Source organism: Oncorhynchus gorbuscha, linkage group LG11 (assembly GCF_021184085.1).
Source record: "Oncorhynchus gorbuscha isolate QuinsamMale2020 ecotype Even-year linkage group LG11, OgorEven_v1.0, whole genome shotgun sequence".
NCBI classification, from domain to species: domain Eukaryota; kingdom Metazoa; phylum Chordata; class Actinopteri; order Salmoniformes; family Salmonidae; genus Oncorhynchus; species Oncorhynchus gorbuscha.
In genome coordinates this window covers 49,488,083-49,511,824 of record NC_060183.1, presented here as the reverse complement: position 1 = coordinate 49,511,824, position 23,742 = coordinate 49,488,083, and the positions used below count along the sequence as shown (strand labels likewise).

The window sequence follows — 23,742 nt, the reverse complement described above, 5'->3', positions numbered from 1 at the left end:
TAAAAGTAGCTCATTCTATCTGATCATTTTAGAACTGTGGCAGTCCGGTAACCACGACAATGGACGTTGCGACAGTCGCAGACTTTTTTCATGTCAGTGCTACAAGGAAACTGACAGTCACAGCGACAATCTACAGACATTCCACCAGAGTATAAATGAAATGTTGTTTTGACCAGCGACACTTATCGCATTGTAATTGTCTACAGACGTGTCGTTAAACTGGCCTTTCATAATAACAATGACAAGTTTGATGTCGGAAGACAATGGAATGTTCATGATGTCGCTACGACAATTGTCTACAGACATGTCGATAGACAGACTGTAAACCAGCCATAAGAAGCAGGCGCTGTGGCCTGCCAAACAATGACCCGTGGAACCATTAGCAGTAGGAAGGGGGTCAATCAAGGTTTGTGCTCTGAGTTGAATTTGTGGCTATCCCAACCACCTCTGCCACCCTGTCAAAGCTCTGCTGCAACAATTTACTCGTAACTTAATTGTCTACTCGAATTGTGTGTTAGTTATTTGTCCCTCCCTTGTAGTGTAGCATGGTAGCTCAGATAAGAACAGGCTCTTTTAATTGTGATTTTAGGAGAGAGAGAGAGAGAGATGGCTTAGGAACAGCATGTCCCACTCAAATTAGAAAATACTTTTTTTGTTGGCGGGTGTGGTGTTAGATTAGAATTAAAGGCATACGAGACAGCAAAACATAATACCAGTGCTTCATCAGCATGGTGTGGAGCCTGTTCTCATAAAGATCTGAAACATAGTAGTGTGTACTGCATTTCCCTGTACTCCCATTTTACCCATGACCACCACCCAAAAACACATACTCTGCACAACCAGAATTTGCATAATTCATTTTATTTATTATTTTTATTGTTTGGCTAAATTGGTTGTTTTTTGTTGAAGTGAACATCCTGTAAAGTCAAGCCTGAAGCCCTTAGCTGAGTTGTTTCCTCTTAGCTGAAAAGGTGAGGGTTGGAGGAGAGAAGTAGAGCAGGGCTTTCTCTCTCTCTCACACACATTCTCTCTCTCTCTCACACACATTCTCTCTTTCTCTCACTCTCACATTCTCTCTCTCACTTACAGTATTCCAGCTCAACCTTTTATTTATTGTTTTAACAGAGTGAACCTTACAGTATATTTACACATCATACCCACTGTATAACAATTACCATGTAGATAGCGCAAGGAGGATTAAACTGAAGCGTTTGTTTTTTCGCATTCATATTTTTTGCAGTCTTCAAACTTTTTTCCCTTTAACCCCCCCTGACCCACTCTATCATCTCATGCTGGGTTTGTAATGAGCTTGTCATTGGCGTCATCATCGTCACCATCTTCATCATAATCTCAATTTATAGTACTCTTTTCAATAAATTCCTCTTAGACAACAGCTGTACAATCGTACACAGTGTTTGACTTGTATATATATTTTAGGGAATATATTAGTTTAACCTAAAATAACAGAAAACAAATCCAAAATAAAAAATGATCAATATCCCAATTAACAAAATCATGCATGTTTTAATGTTTCTGTCAATAAAACCAACATTTATTGATGGGATCTGTTTTTATTTACACTAAAATTGGCACTGTTTTTGATGTCTTTGTTGCTGGAAACTGGAATGATCTTAGAGAACACCATCCACTCTATGGAGTGTAACACTCTCCTGGCAGGTCAGAGACCTGCCCTAAGGGGCAGGTTTGACAAACGTACATTTAAAAAGAAAAAAAAAATGAAGAGGGACAACAGATAACCTTGAAGAGCCATTTAGCCCTCAAGAAATGAGATACAGTGTGTGTAGAAAATACCCTTTACTTCAGCTTTCAACTGTGGCAGTTTTCTCATTTGGATAGAAACCCTGTGACATAAGTCATGTCCTCCAACTATTTTCCCAGGACACCTGTGACTCACCATCTCCCTATACCTTGCCAGGTAAACCCGCTGTCCAGCTTTTTAGGGGAAAATCCACAGGAATTTATTGATTTTCGCAAAGCAGCATTAATTGACTGAGGCAAATCAAACAACCTAAAATGACAAACGTAACTCTGAAACTGCCAGTCAAGAATTCCTGCTCAATACCAGGTTTGGCAGGCAGAGGGTAGGGGTTGTCTTCAGTTTCCATTGTTTCCACGCCAAACAAGTGCTTGACAGTTGATCCCAAGTCCTTGTCTGTGAGCAAACATAAGCATGTGTGTGTGTGTGTGTGTGTGTGTGTGTGTGTGTGTGTGTGTGTGTGTGTGTGTGTGTGTGTGTGTGTGTGTGTGTGTGTGTGTGTGTGTGTGTGTGTGTGTGTGTGTCTCTACATACTCATATATTCAGTGCAAACACATTTATGCTGACCTTGGGTAAATCCCATCTTGACCTTTGACCCTCAACTCTAATATGTCAAGCAGATCAGTTGATCCTATAGCCGTCCCTGACAATCCCAACCCCCTTGCTCCACCTTGCAGGTTCTCTCTTTCCTACACTTCCTCAAAGAGACTGACAGACAGGCTCTGTGTGTAACGGGCCTGGTAGCGAATGGATATACTGCTGCCATGCAGCCCTCTCTCCCCTCCCCACCCTATCCCCAGTCCTAGCACAGCCCAATGTACTTGAGATTGTTCTGGATGATCACGTCCGTGACGGCGTCGAACACAAACTGGATGTTGCTGGTGTCTGTGGCGCAGGTGAAGTGCGAGTAAATCTCCTTGGTCTCCTTGTTGCGGTTGAGGTCCTCGAACTGCCGCTGCACGTAGACGGCCGCTTCCTCGTAGGTGTTCTGACCTCTGTAGTCGGCGAAGCACACAGTCAGAGGGATGCGCTTGATCTTCTCGGCCAACAGGTCCTTCTTGTTGAGGAAGAGGATGAGTGAGGTGTTGGTGAACCAGTTGTTGTTACAGATGGAGTCAAACAGACGCAGGCTCTCTGCCATACGACTCTGTAGAGAGGAGGGATGGAAAGGGAGAGAGAAGAGGCAATCATGAGAAAATTGTTGTTCCCTCACGTGAGACACACCCTATTGACATGTAAGAGAAAGAGGCTGACGTTGGGCTAAAGCTGAAGATGACGTTAAATTAGTCATTTTTAGTGATCGTGAGTATGATTTGCTGTAACTGCTAAATCTTCCAAAAAATAAAATATGTTTCCAAAAAAACGAATTGAAAATGAGAACACAATTTGACCCTGTAGTGTAGATTAAAAAACTCCACTCGAGCAGCCAAAGGTGTGGTTCATATGTTGTGTAAACATGGGCTGGAGACTCAGTCAACGACCTGCACTTGAACTCTCAACCCGGAAACAAACAGAGCAGGTCTTCTCTCACTTCAAGCTTAGCATGAGTAGAGAACTGTTACTGCCCACATGATGAGCACTTAATGAGTTACTGGAACTGTGCACAGTTAAAAAACACATCAAAGTCTTGTTTTTGAGGCCAGATGATGTACAGATGTACAGATAGCCTTGCCCTCTCTGACGCAAGACAAATGGGTGAAATGAGTATGAAATGTAATACCGTTGATTTGAAATACGTTTCAGGGAATTTCCATGGTATTTTACACTGAACATAACCATGAACAGGAACAATTCTCAGTGTGTACAGATGGACTAAGCGACAGAATAAACTTGATAGGTTGAGTACATCTCTTAAGCCCATCCCAGGGATGACATATTTACTCTACTTTTGAGCTTTAGCCATGGGAGCAAATGCATAGCCTGCCTAACATTGGCTTTGCCCAAAACACAACTTCACTGCCTGTTTTCTTTCTATGATTGCAAGATTGTGTTTTTGGAGGCATATTAAATTAAGCAATATACAATCTTGTGGTTCTTCGCTTTCTGCTACCAGACCAAGGCCCATTTGTTTGTGCTGCCTCGGAGATGTCAGCTGTGTATTAGCCAAACCCCTAGGATAAATGTTCTTTTCCTCCTAGGATGTTTTCCAAATTCATGAATGGGAGCCAGTTCTGTTCAAATGTGTAGCCATGAGGGCCACAGTCATAACTGTCAAGATCACATGCTCCCAAAAATGCAATTTGTTGTGAAGGTTTGTGTTTCAAACCTCTAAAACACATGAAATACAAAATGAAAAACCAAAGAGGACCGTAGACGTTTACACTTGTACCCATATACGTGTTGAAGATGGCAGATTTGGTCCCTGATAATCGCCTAAATTGGAATGCAGTGGCTGTACAGTAAAATGCTATAAATTATGTCAGAGCTCATGCTCTGCACTTCACAGCGCTGTAGGAGTTTGTCTGACAGCTGTTCTGAACATGAGCACCACACGAGACAAGTTGCCCCATCACTCCCGCTAATTGAGCAACTTTTGGACATTTTTGTCATCTGAGTGAAGGAAATGCTGTAAATGAGACGTTAAAGATTATAATAACTACTGCTTTGATGTCATACAACAGGCTAGTCTCAGATTAGACATAAACAAATATCCGGGACACTAGTATGATATGTTATGTTTGGTATGGCTGGTCCTTGTGTAGCTCAGTTGGTAGAGCATGGCGCTTGTAACGGCAGGGTAGTGGGTTCGATCCCCGGGACCACCCATACGTAGAATGTATGCACACATGACTGTAAGTCGCTTTGGATAAAAGCGTCTGCTAAATGGCATATATTTTATTTATTTATAAGACAGAATTTAACTTAAGAAGAAAAACATGAACGTCTAACAACCCAAAGGTTGCATGTTCCAATCTCATTTACAGAGAGCTTCAGCATTTTTTTTGTGACCTTACAACTACTTACTACTTTTTAGCTAACTTCAACTACTTAGCATGTTAGCTAACCCTTCCCTTTAACCTAACTCCTAAACTCAACCCTAACCTTACCCCCAACCCTAACCCCTAGCCTAGCTAATGTTAGCGTTAGCCATCTAGCTAACTTTAGCCACAATAAATTGGAATTCGTAGCATATCGTTTGCGTATTGTAAATTCGTAAATACTGTACGAATTGCAATTAGTAAAATACTCTATCATACGAATTGGAATTTGTAACATATCATACCAAATGGATGATAGACATCCACAAATTAATACATACCATAACAAACGTAACATATCATACTAATTTGAGTGTCCTGGATTTTCGTTTACTATGTTATGTCTACCCCTGAGTCCAGATCGCAGTCATACAAGCATGCCAAACACCCATGAGTCCAAATGTGCACTTGACATTTCCATATCATGAAACTAATGTCATATACAGTGTCAATGTTTATGATGACTTTGTTTGATATACAGTTACAACATTAAATGGTGTCATAGCCTGGGTTGTTCTGAACACAATGAGCCTATGTTTGTCTGTTTGAAGAAAATTTGTCTCAGAACGTGCACCTGAATGCACTCATGACTCCTTTCTATGCGCATCACAATTACGTTCCGTTTCTCTGAATTGCCTTGTGAAAGCCTAACACTATAACATCGTATTTTAGAATTTAGCTAGTCATGTTGGCAGTAGAACAAGCTTTCAAATTATGCTCACCTGACCCAGATTGCTAATTAATATTGGGCCGTTTTTGGATTGTGTAAACAACAACAGTAATTGTGTGATGGTGGGGATACAGGTCTGTGTTCAAAACAATTACAAGTGTGCTTGCTCTAGTTCCTCAGAGGCACAGTTAGGAGAGCTCAAAAAAGCACCTTATAGTTGAAGATTCTTCTTTGTGTCATACAAGTGCATTGAAATGACTCAGGGACTGTGCACACTTTGGAGAGGAGTGCGGCCACTTGGAGACCTCAGTTAGTCTTCTCACTCAAACCCTTGTTTTATGAAGGTGGTTAATTAACACGGTCAAGACCTTTCCTTCCTCTGGAGGCCGCCAAACTATATATGCATGCTATATATCTCACATCTGAGATGTTGCCTCACATGCTGGTCACAAGCAGGAGTTACTATCCTGAAACCAATTGAATCACTCTACAAACAAACACTTAAGATTTTTGATAACAAACCAAACAGTTACCACCATTGTCATATCATTTACAAACATAATTTATTTAGTCTGGATAGCTTTAAGCAGAATGTAGATGCAAGCCTTGTCTTTAAGATCCTGCATGGTCTTGCCCCTCCACCCCTATGCCGGTATATCATGCTCAAGGAAAGCACCTCCGGGATAACAATGGCAGTAACTAGAGGGGATTGTGTTGTCCCTTTTCAACACAGTCAAATCGGCCTTCTCTGTTAGAGCTACAGTATACTGGAATGCAATGCCCAGGGGGATTGTGTTGTCCCTTTTCAACACAGTCAAATCGGCCTTCTCTGTTAGAGCTACAGTATACTGGAATGCAATGCCCAGGGGATTGTGTTGTCCCTTTTCAACACAGTCAAATCGGCCTTCTCTGTTAGAGCTACAGTATACTGGAATGCAATGCCCAGGGGGATTGTGTTGTCCCTTTTCAACACAGTCAAATCGGCCTTCTCTGTTAGAGCTACAGTATACTGGAATGCAATGCCCATGGGGATTGTGTTGTCCCTTTTCAACACAGTCAAATCGGCCTTCTCTGTTAGAGCTACAGTATACTGGAATGCAATGCCCAGGGGGATTGTGTTGTCCCTTTTCAACACAGTCAAATCGGCCTTCTCTGTTAGAGCTACAGTATACTGGAATGTAATGCCCATGGACTTGAGAAGCTGCACTGATTATTGTAATTTTACATTTCAATTGAAAACATGGCTCAAATCTATCCAAACCTGTACACAATCAGTCTTGTGTCAGGTCAACTGTTGTGTCCTGACCTTTGGTCTAATAATTTCCCCATAATCTCCAAACTGTTCCCTTTCAATTGCTACCATGGTTATGCATATGCTTTTCATATTTCTTCTGTAAGAAACATTTCAATTTAGCCCTATCTATATACAGTAGGCCAATTCCCATGCGTGTAAAAAGTTAACAGCTCCCTAAATCACTGTCATACTGAAATATATATTCATATATTACTGGGGAGAGGAGTTGTTATATATCAAAGAAGAACAAGGAAACAGTTGTTGGTCATGCAGTGAATCATAGTTTGAGCACAGGGGAGTGCTGGGCAGTTGGTGAAGCCAAATGTGAAAAGAACAGTCTGACTGACATCAGTACAGATGCAGCAAGTAGAGCTCTGTCAAGCATGAGGCTTTTCCCAAGATGTACAATATCTATGAGATTAACAAAAATCTGTGGCCTGATAGATTTCATATTCCATGAAAAGTCCCCGGTACTAAAATGATTAATACTAGACATACTGCAAGAGAGAGTGTGTGTGTGTGTGTGTGTGTGTGTGTGTGTGTGTGTGTGTGTGTGTGTGTGTGTGTGTGTGTGTGTGTGTGTGTGTGTGTGTGTGTGTGTGTGTGTGTGTGTGTGTGTGTGTGTGTGTGTGTGTGTGTGTGTGTGTGTGTGTGTGTGTGTGTGTGTGTGTGTGTGTGCGTGCGTGTGTAAGAGAGAGAGATATGGGAGGCTGCAGGCATGTGGTGTGAATCCAGTAGCTTGTGACTGAGTGAGGAGTTCAGTTTGAAGACTGGACGGCTGTTTAAAAGGTTACACAAAACATCATGGTGCTCTGAGCAAATCACAAGATATGCTCAGAGAGAGATTGAAGGAGAGAGAGAAAGAGAGAGCGATGGGAGGAGAGAGAGCGATAGGTGGGCAAGTGCAATTAAACATAGTTTAACGACAAGAGGGTTGTAAGTTATAAAGTCTCTGTCTCATTTACTTGAACTATAAACCATCCACACTTATTTGTTGTTGCGTATAATATGTAGTGTTTTGCAATGTTAAACAAGGGACTAGGCAAATTAACTCATTTGTATACTGTAAATTCTATGTTCTATGTAAGTTCTAGGAACCAATCATATGAATATACAGACTTGTTATGCATCCGGTGCTGTGGCGCGAGACGCAAGCCTCTTTTCTCTGGCATAAGTAGGCATCCTTAGGGACTGAGCTTAGGACCCTAAGCAGTGTACACTAAATAAGGTCAGAGCCAGAGGCTCCCCCTCCATTTGTTCTCAGGGTGTCTACACCAGAACCCTGCTGCATGGAGAGGAAGGCAGCAGCCCACCCACTGTGCTTTGGGACTCTCTACACTCCTTACCTGTTCAATCCGTCATCGTTAGAGTTACAGAGGGAGAGAGGAGGGAAGAGGGGAAGGAGGAGTAGATACTCGGGTAGCAACACACAGCAGGAAGCTCCCCCTCCCCTAGACCCTGAACACACCATCCCTCCCCGTGGCCTATGGGCAGAGCCCCCCTCACCATTCCACCCCGTGGCCAACCGGCAGAGCCCCCCCTCTCCCTGAGCACTCTAGACACACAGGCCTTAATTAAGATGAAGTATTAATGAGGAGGTTCAATCCTGTGTTAATGCTTTGTTTCAAGTAAATCCAAATCTCTGGAGTGAGTGAGGAGCCACCCCTACATAATTCAATTAAGGTTCGATTCGAATGGCACTACCTTATATACTGAAGAAACATATAAACTCAACAAGCAACAATTTCCATGATTTTACTGAGTTACAGTTCGGAAATCAATCAATTGAAATAAATTCATTAGGCCCTAATCTATGGATTCCCTAAAAACTTGAGACATCTGTGGCATTGTGTTGTGTGACAAAACTGCACATTTTAGAGTGGCCTTTTATTGTTCCCAGCACAAGGTGCACCTGTGTAAGGATCATGCCATTTAATCAACTTCTTGATATGCCAGGCCTGTCAGGTGGATGGATTATCTTGTCAAAGGAGAAATGCTCAAAAACAGGGATGTAAACAATGAGAGAAATACGCTTTTTGTGCGTATGGAAACTGTCTGGGATCTTTTATTTCAGCTCATGGAACATGGGACCAACACTTTACATGTTGAGTTTATATTTTTCTTTATTTTTTAAGACTATTTTCTACATTGTAGAATAATAGTGAAGACATCTAAACTTTGAAATAACACGTGGAAAAAACACATATGATAAAAATACAAATAACAAAATAACACATGGAATCATGTAGTAACCAAAAAAGTGTTAAACAAATCAGAATAGATTTTAGATTCTTCAAAGTAGCCACCCTTTATAAAGAAAAACCCTTGAATGAGTAGGTGTGTCCAAACTTTTGATTGGTACTGTATATCCACTGTACATTAAGGCATGGGACACAAATAATACAATTGCCTCAAGAATATCATACACAACGTTTTCCATTATTATTTTTCATTATAATTGCCAGAGCCTCAAAAATAGGTATCTCTATATACACTACATGTTTATTTTAATCAAGGTATCGCTCTCTCCCTGCTTTGTAATGCTACCTGAATATTTTGAGCTGGCATTACTTCACATGTTTTCCTCCCGATGCTCTGTAGCTGTCTTAGTGCTTGTTACTCCACCCCACCCCTCTCTCCTCTCTCTGTGTCTGTACGCTGTGCTGCTGCTGCTGCTCACTGCAGCCTCCTTCAATCTCTGGGCTCTGCAAGATTCAATTAAATGTGCAGCCTATAAACAACATTTCATTCCAGGATAAATTCAATTCAAGAAGCTTCCATGATTAATTTGAATGGATTCAACATTTTACTGTGATGGATTTCCCCAATACACCCCCCCCCCCCCATACCATAACAATTGTGATTTACAATGTATACATTCCTCAAGGACCCTAAAGTCGAAAGTGTCTATCATAGTCCATAACGTGTATTCCTACACACACCAGTGTTCTAGAATATTGCACCGTTTGTCATGTTTGTCATTTATTATCATGTCTTGTCCCTGTGCTCCCCATGCTATTCGTTTCCCTCTGCTGGTCTTATTTGGTTCTTTCCCTCCTATCCCTCTCTCTCCCCCTCCCTCTCTCACTCTCTCGCTCTCTCTTCTCTCTATCGTTCCGTTCCTGCTCCCAGCTGTTCCTATTCCCCTAATCATCATTTAGTCTTCCCACACCTGTTCCCGATCCTTTCCCCTGATTAGAGTCCCTATTTATTCCTTTGTGATCCGTTCCTGTGCCGTCGGTTCCTTGTATTGTATTCACCATGCTGTGATTGCGTTTCGCCCTGTCCTGTCGTGTTTTTGCCGTGATTGTGTATCACCCTGTCCTGTCGTGTTTTGTGCCTTCATCAGATGCTGCGTGTGAGCAGGTGTCTCAGTCGACTACGGCCTGCGCCTACCCGAAGCGACCTGCAGTCTGTGGTCGCTTCTCCAGTTGTTTCCCCTCTACAAGTCTAGAGGATTCCTGTTATTCCGTTTTGGACTTTAATAAACTCTGTTTCTGTTAAGTCGCTTTTGGGTCCTCTTTCACCTGCATGACACCGTTGGCATTCAAACTTTTCGAATTCTCAGCGCAGCTCAAGCAATTTCTCCAACTGCCAACACATTCAAATTAATAGAGTACGCGTTCCAGAGTCGAGGTTGGTTTACTGCAAGATGCACATTCGATGGTGGTCTGAGTGCTATGTCACAATGGGACGCCGGACTGTCGCGTCTCAGTGTCTGTGGACTATGATTTATGCTTTACTCTCACAGCAGCCTGGTCTCACAGACAAGACTTAACATAGCAAATGTAAATTCAGGACACCCAAATTAGTATGATGTGTTATGTCTGGTATGGTAACATAAGGCATGTGGTTAGTTAAGGCAGTGGTTGGTCGGGGTGGATGGGTGGTCGTATAACGCAAGTGTCTAGCAACCTAAATGTTGCGAGTTTGAATCTCATCACGGGAAACTTTAGCATTTTTGCTAATTAGCCATTTTTCAACTACTTACTACTTTTTAGCTACTTTGCAACCACTTAACATGTTAGCTAACCCTTCCCTAATCCTAACTTTAACCCTTAACCTAACTCAAAGACTTAACCCTAACCCCTTAACCCTAACACCTAGCTAGAATTCATAACATGCAGTGCATGACCAAAAGTATGTGAACACCTGCTCGTTGCCACAAGAGCATTATTGAGATCTTAAACTCTGATGTTAAATTCTGTTTAAACACCTCATAGTTGGTGAGCGTTTCAGTAGCTAACCCAAGAATGATCCTACTCTGTCATCCTATCTGCTGTGAAACCCAGTTTCCAATTAGACACAATTCCCCATTCATTAACATGAAATTCTATTAGCTTAACTTTGTCAATTATGACTTTCATATTAACAGCGTGAGAAAGTATGCTTACGCTTGTTAGGAGATTTTAGAAGTGTAGAACGTGTGGTCCTATTTTGGATCCTCTGGAGTCACGGGACACTGTAATTTAACACCTCTACTATGTCTATGGGGCTTAGAGTGCAATCACATGTCACTCTGTGAAATGTATGTCCACTGTACACCACTCCAACCAGAAATCACTTGTACTTTGTTTTCTCCTCACATACACACAGTACACACTACCGCATATAAACATTTATTCGCTTACAGTACACGCACGCACGCGCGCAGGCAGAACACACACATGTGGATGCACGCGCACACGCACCCTCCCTAAGTCACAGCTCACTGTCAACAGCCCAGGATTATTAGGAGCATTTGACTCGTCTGTTACTAGGCAACTGAAGCCATGGCAACCAATTCATTATGAAGACAGGGATGGGACAGGAAAAATGCATCAGGGAATGGGTGGGTGGGGAAAGAATTGCAAGACTTTGATTTTTCCTCACAAAGACAGCCATCCTCTCTAAAAACCCTGTGTAGCATGTCCTACCAGTGATCCAGTACTACACTCCATATGATGGAATAAGAGAGAGCCGAGTCTCTTTTCCTAGTTCTATGGTTACAGTACTCTTGATTCTGCCCATTCATTTCCTGCTGGTTTCTCAGGTGGTGATGTCATTCAGCCTTCTATTCCATGTTAGTATATTATAATCTGAGGTCATCATGTGTTCCCCTAGACTCCTGTATTTTTTTTACATTTTACATTTAACAGCCAATTGCGCATGTTAAAACAGATTTAAGAGTTTAAGTTTAAGGCCACCATTGCAAATGAGTCCATTTTGTTATAGAGCATGGCTGAATGATGACTGTGGTTAGTGAGTTATGGAGGTTGTACTATAGGGCCGTACGATCTCCATTAATTAAGTAATTGTAGATCCAGAGCTTTTTCTCAGTGTAAAAACCTCAGCACTCTTCTCCCAGTTATGCTACACTCTAGGAAGCTTTATCTTGCTCCTATTTGTCCTTCCCTTTCCCTATCTCTCACCTAATCAGTCCAGGTTTCAAATACATGTGTATTTGATTATTTGTTGTATAAAATAGCCTACTATTTGAAAGTAAAACCTAAACCATAAAACATACTGACACAAATCTGTCTCAGACAGTCCATCAAGGATACACACAAAAAAAGAGTACCTAAAATATATTAATGTTTAAGACTCAATTATTCAGGCCCTCTCTGATCCCCCCCTTTCTGTTGTCATGCATGAGAGTCGAGAGAGAGAGAGAGAGAGAGGAGAGAGAAAACTCCATTTGAGACTGAGTGGCATCAAGTTGAGAGCTCATTGAGTAATCTAATTCAGAGGCTCACCACAGCCCCTTTCTCCATGTCTCCCTCCCTGCCTCTCTGATTCCCTCTCTGACTCCCTGCCTCTCTTATTCCCTCTCTGACTCCATGCCTCTCTGATTCCTTCTCTGACTCCATGCCTCTCTGATTCCCTCTCTGACTCCATGCCTCTCTGATTCCCTCTCTGACTCCATGCCTCTCTGATTCCTTCTCTGACTCAATGCCTCTCTGATTCCTTCTCTGACTCCATGCCTCTGATTCCCTCTCTGACTCCCAGCCTCTCTGATTCCATCTCTGACTCCCATGCCTCTCTGATTCCCTCTCTGACTCCATGCCTCTGATTCCCTCTCTGACTCCATGCCTCTGATTCCCTCTCTGACTCCATGCCTCTGATTCCCTCTCTGACTCCCATGCCTCTCTGATTCCCTCTCTGACTCCCATGCCTCTCTGATTCCCTCTCTTACTCCATGCCTCTCTGATTCCCTCTCTGACTCCATGCCTCTGATTCCCTCTCTGACTCCATGCCTCTGATTCCCTCTCTGACTCCATGCCTCTGATTCCTTCTCTGACTCCCATGCCTCTCTGATTCCTTCTCTGACTCCATGCCTCTCTGATTCCTTCTCTGACTCCATGTCTCTCTGATTCCCTCTCTGACTCCATGCCTCTCTGATTCCTTCTCTGACTCCATGTCTCTCTGATTCCTTCTCTGACTCCCTGCCTCTCTGATTCCTTCTCTGACTCCATGTCTCTCTGATTCTTTATCTGACTCCATACCTCTCTGATTCCATCTCTGACTCCCTGCCTCTCTGATTCCCTCTCTGACTCCCTGCCTCTCTGATTCCCTCTCTGACTCCATACCTCTCTGATTCCATCTCTGACTCCCAGCCTCTCTGATTCATTCTCTGACTCCATGCCTCCCTGATTCCCTCTGAATCCCTGCCTCTCTGATTCCATCTGAATCCCTGCCTCTCTGATTCCTTCTCTGAATCCCTGCCTCTCTGATTCCCTCTCTCCCTCCATGCCTCTCTGATTCCCTCTCTGACTCCCTGCCTGTCTCCCTGTCTTCAGATGCATTCTCATCTTCCTCCGAGGATTTAAGAGACACATTGAGACATAATACTACATTGAGTCAGACACTAATACTTCTAGAGCTGTTTTTGTAATTTCTAACATAGTGTGTGCTTGAAGGCTTGAAATACACCAGAACTTAGTTTGCACCAGAAACAAATGTTTCTATAAACAGAATACTTCATATAACGCTGATTGGGGCACTAGGCCACTGTGTAGGCCACTGTGTAGGCCACTGTGTAGGCCACTGTGTAGGCCACTGTGTAGGCCACTGGCCACTGTGTAGGCCACTGTGTAGGCCACTGTGTACGCCTATTACATAGCATCTAATTAACAATGAAATATTATTCATGGTCATCACGCAAACCTTCATACCACTTTGGGTTGAAAAAGCCTCTTGCAATAATGGGGAAAGCTGTGGAAACTGTTCCAACAGACATTTCACTAATAAGGGCCCAAATCAGCCGTGGCTGCCAACCACACCCGGAGTTCAGAAATAATGTCCAGACAAGGGGAGGAAAAGGGTGGGGCCTCTGATTTCCTCCAAACAATCCCCTTTTTTTCCTTCTCCATTCCTCACTTCCTCTCCTTCTCTCTCTTCACCCCCCTCTCAGTCAATTGTTTGTGCACCTGTGACGTCCTACTGCTGAACAGTGCCATCGCAAGCTGCTAATTCTCACAGGTACACCCTCACACTATGAACTCAATTTACACCTAACTGCAATATCCTCTCAATAAATTATTTATAACTCGCTAAAAAGGGCAGCCGGTAGCTTTAAGAGCGTTGGGCCAGTAACTGAAAGGACGCTGGTTTGAATCCCGGGGCAGAGTGGGTGAAAAATCTGCCCTTGATCAAGGCAATTGAGCCTGTGAGTCGCTCTGGATAAGATGACTAAAATGTAAAAATTGATTTCATGTACTAAATCAGCGAGTGCCTAATATATCTGGTCTTATTTATGTTATATGTGAATTATTAGGCCACAGGAAGGTATATACACTACCGATCAAAAGTTTTGGAACATCTACTTATTCAAGGGTTTTTCTTTATTTTTACTATTTTCTACATTGTAGAATAATAGTGAAGACATCAAACCTAGGAAATAACACATATGAAATTATGTAGTCACCAGAAAAGTGATTCTTCAAATAGCCTTGATGACAGCTTTGCACACGCTTGTCATTCTCTCAACCAGCTTCACCTGGAATGCTTTTCCAACAGTCTTGAAGGACTTGCCACATATGCTGAGCAATTGTTGGCTGCTTTTCCTTCACTATGTGGTCTGACTCATCCTTAGATGCAGGAAATGCAGAAGGTTGTAAAGAGCGGTATAGAGTAGTGTTGACGCAGCAGAGATAACATCAGGCTCGTGCTCTTGCATGTGTTATCTGCTCCTAATGCTTCTCACAAAAGGTAGCCCTTTTCTTGTGCAAATAAATACAACTAAAAATAAATACACTTTTAGCCCTCTATCTAGGAATAGTCTTCCCTTTTCATGCTTTCATGGGGTAAAGCTATCATATCCACACAGAATGTCAGATGCAGTATATTCCTCTTTGAAGGGTTAGTTAGGGTTTGTCACTTGATCATTTACCTGTTTTTAACTCCAACATTTTGAGGACACATGCTAGAGGTCGACTTGGGCCCCTGCCATTTTAAGTCACATGATGTCTATTAAACTCTGCAGAAATGAGTAGTGTGGCCCTAGATGTAATGCACCCTGAGAAGTGTGAAAAGGAGAACACCACAGTGCCATATCTAACAGCAGGCCCCAAGGGTGTGATGACAGAGTGTGGACAGGATCTGGCTGGTTGTGTAATGGCTAATGTTGCATGTGTTGCCCAATGGCTTCCCTTACCGTCTGGTTGTCCTCGTATAGCTTGAGGTCATAGCCACTTAGCTCCACACAGAAAATGATGGCGGTCACGCCCTCAAAGCAATGGATCCACTTCTTCCTCTCCGAGCGCTGCCCCCCCACGTCCACCATCTTGAAGGTGAGCTCCTTGAAGGTGAACTTGTTCTCCACGATGCCCGTGGTCATGTCGCGGGAGCACAGGATGTCCTCCACGGTGGGGATGAACTCGTTGGAGGAGATGCGGTCCAGGTCGTTCAGATAGTAGGCAGTGTTATCCTCCAGGTGGTACTCGTTGGAGCGGCAGAAGCACTCCTGCACGCCTGAGTCGGCCCACAGGCGCTTCATGACCCCCTGCAGCTCCTCTGTGATCTCCCCTTTGCTCTCGGCCGGCCCGGTTAGGGCGAAGAGCTGCACGGCGTCATAGGCGCGGTCGGGGTTGTGGAAGTCGATCTTGAGCGTGGCCAGGGCACGGATGATGCGTGTGAGCGAGTCGATGGCGTTGTAAAGGATGAGGGGCTTGTACTCCTTGCAGGCGTCCAGATTGAAGCCTCCACTGTGGATGATCTTCATCTGCTTGACGATGGTGCTCTTGCCAGAGTTGCTGGTGCCCAGCAGAAGGAGCTTGATCTCACGCCGCTGCCGCTGGCTCTCCGAGCGCAGGTGGCGGTCGATCCGCCGGGAGCGCCGCGCCGCCTCCTTCTCCTCCGAACTCTGCCGGCAACCCATGGTCGTCTGCCACGCGGTGAACACCGAGGAAAACGTGGTGATCACAGAGGAGAACGTGCCGGGTGGCAAAAGGGGGCGCGTCCGGGGTCAAACTAAAATAATCTGGAAGATCAAAAGGAACAGAGATAAGAGAGTAACGAAGAGAGGGATGGATGTCAGAGCAGGAATAGGATTACGTTTGAATCTTCAAAGCTGCAGGGGCTTGATGGGAATCAAGAGAGACACCTTCCACTCAGAGCAAACAGAGGGAAACGAGAACCACAGAGCAGGAATGACTCAGGAATATTTCATTCTCCTCGTGATCTAGAGGCTGTGCGTTGGTCCTCTGTGGGTTCATCCCAGGATTTGGGACTGGCGTTGGCACAGAGCTCTACCAGGACATGGTGGGATGCCCACACAGAGCCTGGAGCTGGGGCATGGGTTGGACTGCCTAATTCCACAGGTGCTGGGGGTCATATCAGGGGTCACCCCCTGAGGAAACTTACGGAGCAGGAATGGGGATGGAGGTGTTAGTGAAGACAGTGTTCGGGGATGATGTGTAGGTGCAGCAAATCCCCCTCGCTCTCCTCCCTCATGGCTCTCACGTCACCGCTCCCTATCTTGGTGACAGCAGTCATCCAGGGCAGTCCTTCACGCCTTGTCTGCCTCCTCTCTGGGCTATATTCTGCTCCGTTTCCTCCTCGCAGTGGTGCGTCTCAGGAAACTGAAGGTCCCCGTTTCTGCCAACAAAAGAGGGAGAGGAGAGACATGATCAATGAACACAGTCAAGATGAATCAGAGCATAGGAGCCCGAGAGGAAACCGAGAAGTGGAGTTGAGCTGCTTCATTTATGTCTCACAAAACACAAAATGCAGATACTAAAATACACACTCAAACAAACATGTAGAGAGAGACACACACAAGGGACACAAAATATCATACCCCCAAAACTGACAGTGTATTTCCACTACAATGCATGTGGAGCACACAGCACCCGTTCTCTTGGTCAAAGCCCAGACCTGTATCTCAGATCCTCAGCTGTGTCGCCATACTGTCCCTCCCAGTGCTCACTTCCTCTTTACTGTTTCTTTCTAACAGGCATTTCTCCTATCTCCATCTGCAGCCCTGTGTTACAATAGACCTAGTTTGAGCTGAGTCATACACAAGAAAACACACACACACATACACACAAACACGCATCCCCACACACAAAAGCAAACCCAAAAGATATCCAGGGTGTGAAACGGAAACTCCCCCCTAGCCGCTCTCCCCTCACTTTGCCCCTGGACTCTCCCGCTCTCCTGTCTACCTAAGGCTCTGCAAGCTGATGTCATGTGAGCTGTTTATTTACTATCACAGTGGAAATAACTGCCTCAAGCCGACAGGTGCCTCTCACTGTTTCATTCCACCGCAAAGCCTGATCTCTGCCTCAACCTCCAATTTGTGATCCTGCAGGTGCATGTTTCAAAACTGTCAGGAAAAAAATCACAGCTTTGGATATTAAGCAGAAAACAAACAGATTTCCTTACAAAAAGACTGTCTACAAAAATGCTGAAAACATTTTCCACCATGTGAATTTTTATGAATTATTAACATTTTCTTACGTCATATAATCACTGTGTGAATGCACTGCATTTAATGTGTTGGAATACTGCAGGTAGTCTGGCACAAAATGATTGGCGCCCTTGATAAAGATGAGCAAAAAAATACTGTAACAAATCAATAATAACGACACTGAGTGAACCAAACACAAGGAACATTTGCTCTTTCGATGACTTAGACTGACCAGGTGACAGCTATGATCCCTTATTGATGTCACTTATTAAATCCACTTCACTCAGTGTAGATGAATGGGAGGAAACCTGGCATGGATTGTGTATGTGCGCCATTCAGAGGGTGAATGGGAAAGACAAAAGATGTAAGTGCCTTTGAACGGGTATGGTAGTAGGTGCCAGGCGCACCGGTTTGTGTTAAGAACTGCAATGCTGCTGAGTTTTTCACACTCAACAGTTTCCCGTGTGTATCAACAATGCTCCACCACCCAAAGGACATCCAGCCAATTTGACATAACTGTGGGAAGCATTGGAGTCAACATGGGCCAGCATCCCTGTGGAACGCTTTCAACACTTTGTAGAGTCCCATGGGGTGCAACTTAATATTAGGAAACCATTCCTAATGTTTTCCACAGTTGTGTCAAGTTGGCTGAATGTCCTTTGGGTGATAGACCCTTCTTGATACACACGGGAAACTGTTGAGCGTGAAAAACCCAGCAGCGTTGCAGTTCTTGACACACATACCCCGCTTAAATACGCTTAAATATTTTGTCTTGCCGATTCACCCTCTGAATGGCACTCAAATCAAATCCATGTGTCAATTGTCTCAAGGCCTAAAAATCCTTCTTTAACCTGTCTCCTCCCCTTCATCTACACTGATTGAAGTGACATCAATAAGGGATCAAGGCTTTCTCAAGGATTCACCTGGTCAGTCTAGGTCATGGAAAGAGCAAGTGTTCCTAATGTTTTGTACACTCAGTGTAGCTCAGTATTTGTATTATTTATTGTATACAGTGTTTTTTGCTAATCAGAACCAAGGGGTGCCAATCATTTTGGACCTGACTGTATATTACAGTGAATGGACTGCATTCTGAGCTCGGACTCTGGGACTCTAGGACTCTGGGACTTTGGGACTCTGGGACTCTGATAAATAGATGCACATTGTGACAGGACAGACCGTATGCTATTGGTTGTGTAACAAATGTGAAATCACACTGTGGCCTAGTTTTGTTGGCCAGACTACACTCTTCAGACCTGTCACACACACACAGAGAGAGAGACAGACAGACGAGGAGAGACAGAGAGAGAGGGACCGAGAGAGAGCATTCCCCAAAGTTAGTGAGATCCACTCTTAGAAAGACTCGGAGGACTGTCTGACACAGCAGAAGCACCACACAACGCAAACAGGAAAGACAGTATTATTCTTCTGCCTCGGGCACCTGATTGCCCAAGCTCTCAAAATGGCGGAGCCTGCCAAACCAGTTAGAAAGCTGCACATCACTGATTTTCAGAGGCCATAAAAGGAGTTATTACAACGAACGGTGCATGAGCTCATTTCAATGTGCAATTTCAGCGTTCTTCAGCATTGCCATACTGCCTCAGAGGTAATGCTTCTTTAGATAATTGCTGAGGAGGTGGTGGGATGTGTATTTCTTCCTGATTACGCAACAATATCCCCACATTTAACGCAGGCTCTTGTGAATGATATGACCCATTTCCCTCTCTGAATGTACAGACTGTCGTACACTTAATGGTGGGTTTATTTGTTCCGTTAGATTAGATAGATTGACGGTTTAGGTATTAGTTGAATGGCGAACTAGCATGGTATTTGTCTTTTGGTGTTAACATTACACTTTTGCAAGCATTTAAAGGCAAACGTGCAACTGAGCTAAATGATCAAAGCTGAAACACACCAATGGGCAAATGATTTTGATCAGTTCAAGTATCACTTTACTCCCTGTCTCTGCATTTTGGCTTGTTTCCGTTGTTCAGTTGACCAGTTAATTCTACATGTAGGCCATTTACTTGATGGCATGACAAGGTATGAGTTATGTTAGTGTGGAAGCACAAACACCAGGGGCAAGATAAGGCCCGAGGTCGTTCGGCAGGCCTTCCACTCTGAACACTGCAGATAGTCAGGTATAATGGGCACAGTGGAGCGCCTCCTCTGCTTACGGAACTACAGAACTGCTTGCACTCTTTCTCGTAAGGCACGTGCCAAGTGAGAGGGGGGCATATGGGGTTAGTATCACTTCACAAATATTATTTCAGGCAACTACAATACCCCACCCTTTTTGTGTCCAAATGAAACCGTACTTTTTGAAACCGTGTAACTGGATGCACTTTAAACCTGGTTACCCAGAGCACACTTCACCAGTTCACTGAATCAAGGAGAGTAGTTGTGATGTGGAGAATAATGGCGTTGTGTGACGTAGTGAGGGCGTGTCCCTTTGAAGAGTACGCGAGAGGAGGGAGAGGGAGCGCGGAAGGGGCCGTGGAGAGAGGCCAGGCCAGGCTCATGTTTAATGAGCACTGAGGTAATGTGATAGTCAGGGTGAGACCAGCTCTGTCACTCTCTCGCCTCTCCTTCACTACTTGTTGCACACGACACCAATGGCTTCCTCTCCTATTTCTAATTCGACCATGCCGAATTACAATATCTAATCATTATTAGAAATGAGCAGATGTACTACTGTCACGGTAGTGTAATGGGCTATTTCTGTCATGATAGTGGAAAGCACCAATTTGCCATCAGAAAAAAGTCAATCATTTTAGATTGGGAGGTGATGGTAATCCTCAGAGGGAAATCGAACATTCCTGGTTAACGGACAGAATGCACGCACAGGCCTTTATTACCTGCATGAACAATTCAAATGTACATTATGTACAAATTGTGTAAAACCCACACATGCATGACATTGCATCAGCATGTGTTCAAATGGAAATCGAAAATGGTATGTATGATGTTCTTGAAGCAGTTGTGTTATTTGTGTCCCATGTCCTAATGTACAGTGGAGATACTGAACAAACATAAAAACGCAACGTGTAAAGTGTTGGTCTCATGAGCTGAAATAAAATATCCCAAAAATGTTCCATAGGAAACAAAGATATTATTTCTCGCAAATGTTGTGCACAAATGTGTTTGCGTCCCTGTCGGTGAGCATTTGTCCTTTGCCAAGATAATCCACCTGACAGGTGTGGCATATCAAGAAGCTGATTAAAAAGCAAGATCATTACACAGGTGCACCTTGTGCAAGGGGAAATAAAAGGCCACTCTAAAATGTGCAGTTTTGTCACACAACACAATGCTACAGATGTGTCAAGTTTTGAGGGAGTGTGCAATTGGCATGCTGACTGCAGGAATGTCCACCAGAGCTATTCGCAGAGAATTTTATGTTAATTTCTCTACCATAAGCTGCCTCCAACATTGTTTTAGAGAATTTGGTAGTACGTCCAGCTGGCCTCACAACCGCAGACCAGACCACGTGTATTGCGTTGTGTGGGCGAGCGGTTTGCTGACGTCAACGTTGTGAACAGAGTGCCCCATGGTGGCGGTGGTGTTATGGTATGGGCAGGCATAAGCTACGGACAACGAACACAATTGCATTTTAACAATGGCAGTTTGAATGCACAGAAATACCGCGACGAGATCCCAAGGCCAATTGTGAGGCCCATTTTCTGTGACCAACAGATGCATATCTATATTCCCAGTCATGTGAAATCCATAGATTAGGACCTAATGAATTTATTTCAATTGGCTGATTTTCTGATATGAACTGTAACAAATTGTTGCATGTTGTGTTTATATTTTTGTTCAGTAACGTTATATGATACCAGGAGTATCCACACATCACCACTCTTTTCACATGTAGTGTGGACAGTATCTTTTCCCAATAAATAAAATAGGACTATGAAAGAGGTTGCAATGGGGTCAGTCTGTTGGCCTTCCTTTATCCGATGGGCTGGGCTGAATTAAATATAATTAATCGAGAGGCACATACAGATTGTAGAGCGAGACATTGAAAGCCAGACAATTTAAGAATTGAGGAACAGGCAGGTGCTGTTTTTGTGCTCGTGTCATGTTTAGTGATGATAGAGTTGCTAGACAGAGGAGTAATGTTGTTCTCGGGTCATTATTTTTTCAGAGCGGAGTGTGTGATGAGTATGTTTTTTGTTAACTACCAATGGTTTAAAAATGAGGTGAACAGGTGTGTGTGTTCATGTTTTGTATTAAAAGAGGGATCATGTTGGGTGTTCAAAGTAGAGCAAACATACTGTACTGTCCATTGTCCAAAGGTTTCTGACACAACAGCCAGCTTGACATGTGTTGAAATAAACATAAATAATCAAGTAGAAATACAGGTATACAGGAGTATGATTTTCAAAATCAAAAATACACCTGAAGAGTTGTGTTGTTTTAGATATGATAAACTCTGCATACTAGTTGTTCCGAGAGCATGCAGCAGCTCCCCCAGGCCCAGGGTTACCATGCCTACCTTGTATGCCACTGCTCCATCTCTCCTGCCACTGAACAGGCCTGGCTCTGGCAATAAATAGATTATGTAAGTCCTGACAAAAAGCACAATGGCATCTCTGTCTTATTGATGAATACCGTTATTACGTAAAGCATCTCACCAGCAGTTGCATTGTGCGATATGCCCCAGTCCCTCTTCACTCATGTCTACACACACACACATGCATGCCCCCATGCCCCCATCCTCACGCGCACCCCCATCCACACGCGCATACCACATGAACACACATGAACACCCCAGGCCTCTTCCCAACAATCACAGTCACTGGTTACTTTACATCATGCTGAGGTTACTTTCCCCCTCTCCCCTCTCCCTCTATTCCCTCTCCCTCCTCTCTCTCTTTTTCTCTCACACTCTCTTTCTCACTCCCTTTCTCTCTCCCATCTTTCTCTCTCAACGGTCCTCCGTGAACCTCACAGACAGTAAACTGTGAAATAGGGATTGTTTTGCACACGCTTATGTTTCTAATGTTCCATTTACCCATTGGTCCATGACAGTGCAGGGACAGGGACAGTGGTTTTTGGAGAGAGGGAGGGTAGGGGGTTTACTACCTGCTGGAGGCTGGGGTTCCTGTGGTAGCAGAGCAGCCTGGCAGACTGAGGGTACTGAGGACACCCGACTAAATATTCAGTCAGTTACAGTTACTCTCCCTGACCTAGCTTCCCCAGTAGACATGAAGACAGTTGAGTTGTGTGACATATTAGCCTATAGTGTTTTCAACCAGTGAAGGCTGCTGAGGGGAGGACGACTCGTAATAATGGCTGAAATGGAGTCAATGGAATGGGATCAAACACATCAACGATGTGGTTTCCAAATGGTTGATACCATTCCATAGACTCCAATCCACCCAATATTATGAACCATCCTCCCATCAGCAGCCTCCACTGTTTTCAACCAACAAAAATATTGTTAACGAACAATAATGACCAACTTCCTGGCATTGACAATTTCAATGGAAAGCTACTGAGGATTGTAGCTGACTCTATAGCCACTCTTATATATGTCATATCTTTTATCTGAGCCTAGAAGAAAGTCTTTGTCCTCAGGCCTGGAGGGAAGCCAAAGTAATTCCGCTACCAAAGGGTGGTAAAGCAGCCTTTACTCTTTCTAATAGCAGACCTATAAGCTTGCTACCAACTCTTAGCAAACTATAGGAAAGAATTGTTTGACCAAATACAATACTATTTCTCTGTAAACAAATTAACAGACTTTCAGCATGCTTATAGAGAAGGGCACTCAAAATGTATTGTACTGACACAAATGACAGATGATTGGTTGAAAGAAATTGATAATAAGACAATTGTGGGAGCTGTACTGTTAGATTTCATTGCAGCCTTTGATATTATTGACCATAACTTGTTGTTGAACAAACTTGTGTTGTGTCTTTTCGACCTCAGCTCTGAATCGACGATACGGCAATCAATCAAATAGAACTCAAGGGGTTTTCTTAAATAGAAGCTTCTCTTATGTCAAACATGTATAGTGTGGTGTACTGCAGGGCAGCTCTCTAGGCCCTCTACTCTATTCTATTTTCTATTTTTACCATTGTATGCTGATGTACACATCAGCAACCACACCTAATGAAATCACTGAAACCC

At 43.7% G+C, this 23,742-nt stretch overlaps 1 protein-coding gene across 2 annotated transcripts in view; it reads right to left on the bottom strand.

Annotated features, from left to right (window-relative positions):
- Positions 1–845: 845 nt before the first annotated feature.
- gnaz (guanine nucleotide binding protein (G protein), alpha z polypeptide) overlaps positions 846–23,742 on the bottom strand; it is a 50,116-nt gene continuing 27,219 nt past the window's right edge. Inside the window, exons 2-4 of one of the 2 annotated variants that reach the window (XM_046369992.1) lie at positions 16,563–16,796; positions 15,355–16,179; positions 846–2,924 (exon numbers count right to left, since the gene is read on the bottom strand). In XM_046369992.1, coding sequence (XP_046225948.1) covers positions 2,580–2,924; positions 15,355–16,077 — 1,068 coding nt within the window. In that variant the 5' untranslated portion in view covers positions 16,078–16,179; positions 16,563–16,796 and the 3' untranslated portion in view covers positions 846–2,579. Of the gene's footprint in view, positions 2,925–15,354; positions 16,797–16,998; positions 17,332–23,742 lie in introns of those variants that run through there. The other variant, XM_046369993.1, reaches the window with a different exon arrangement.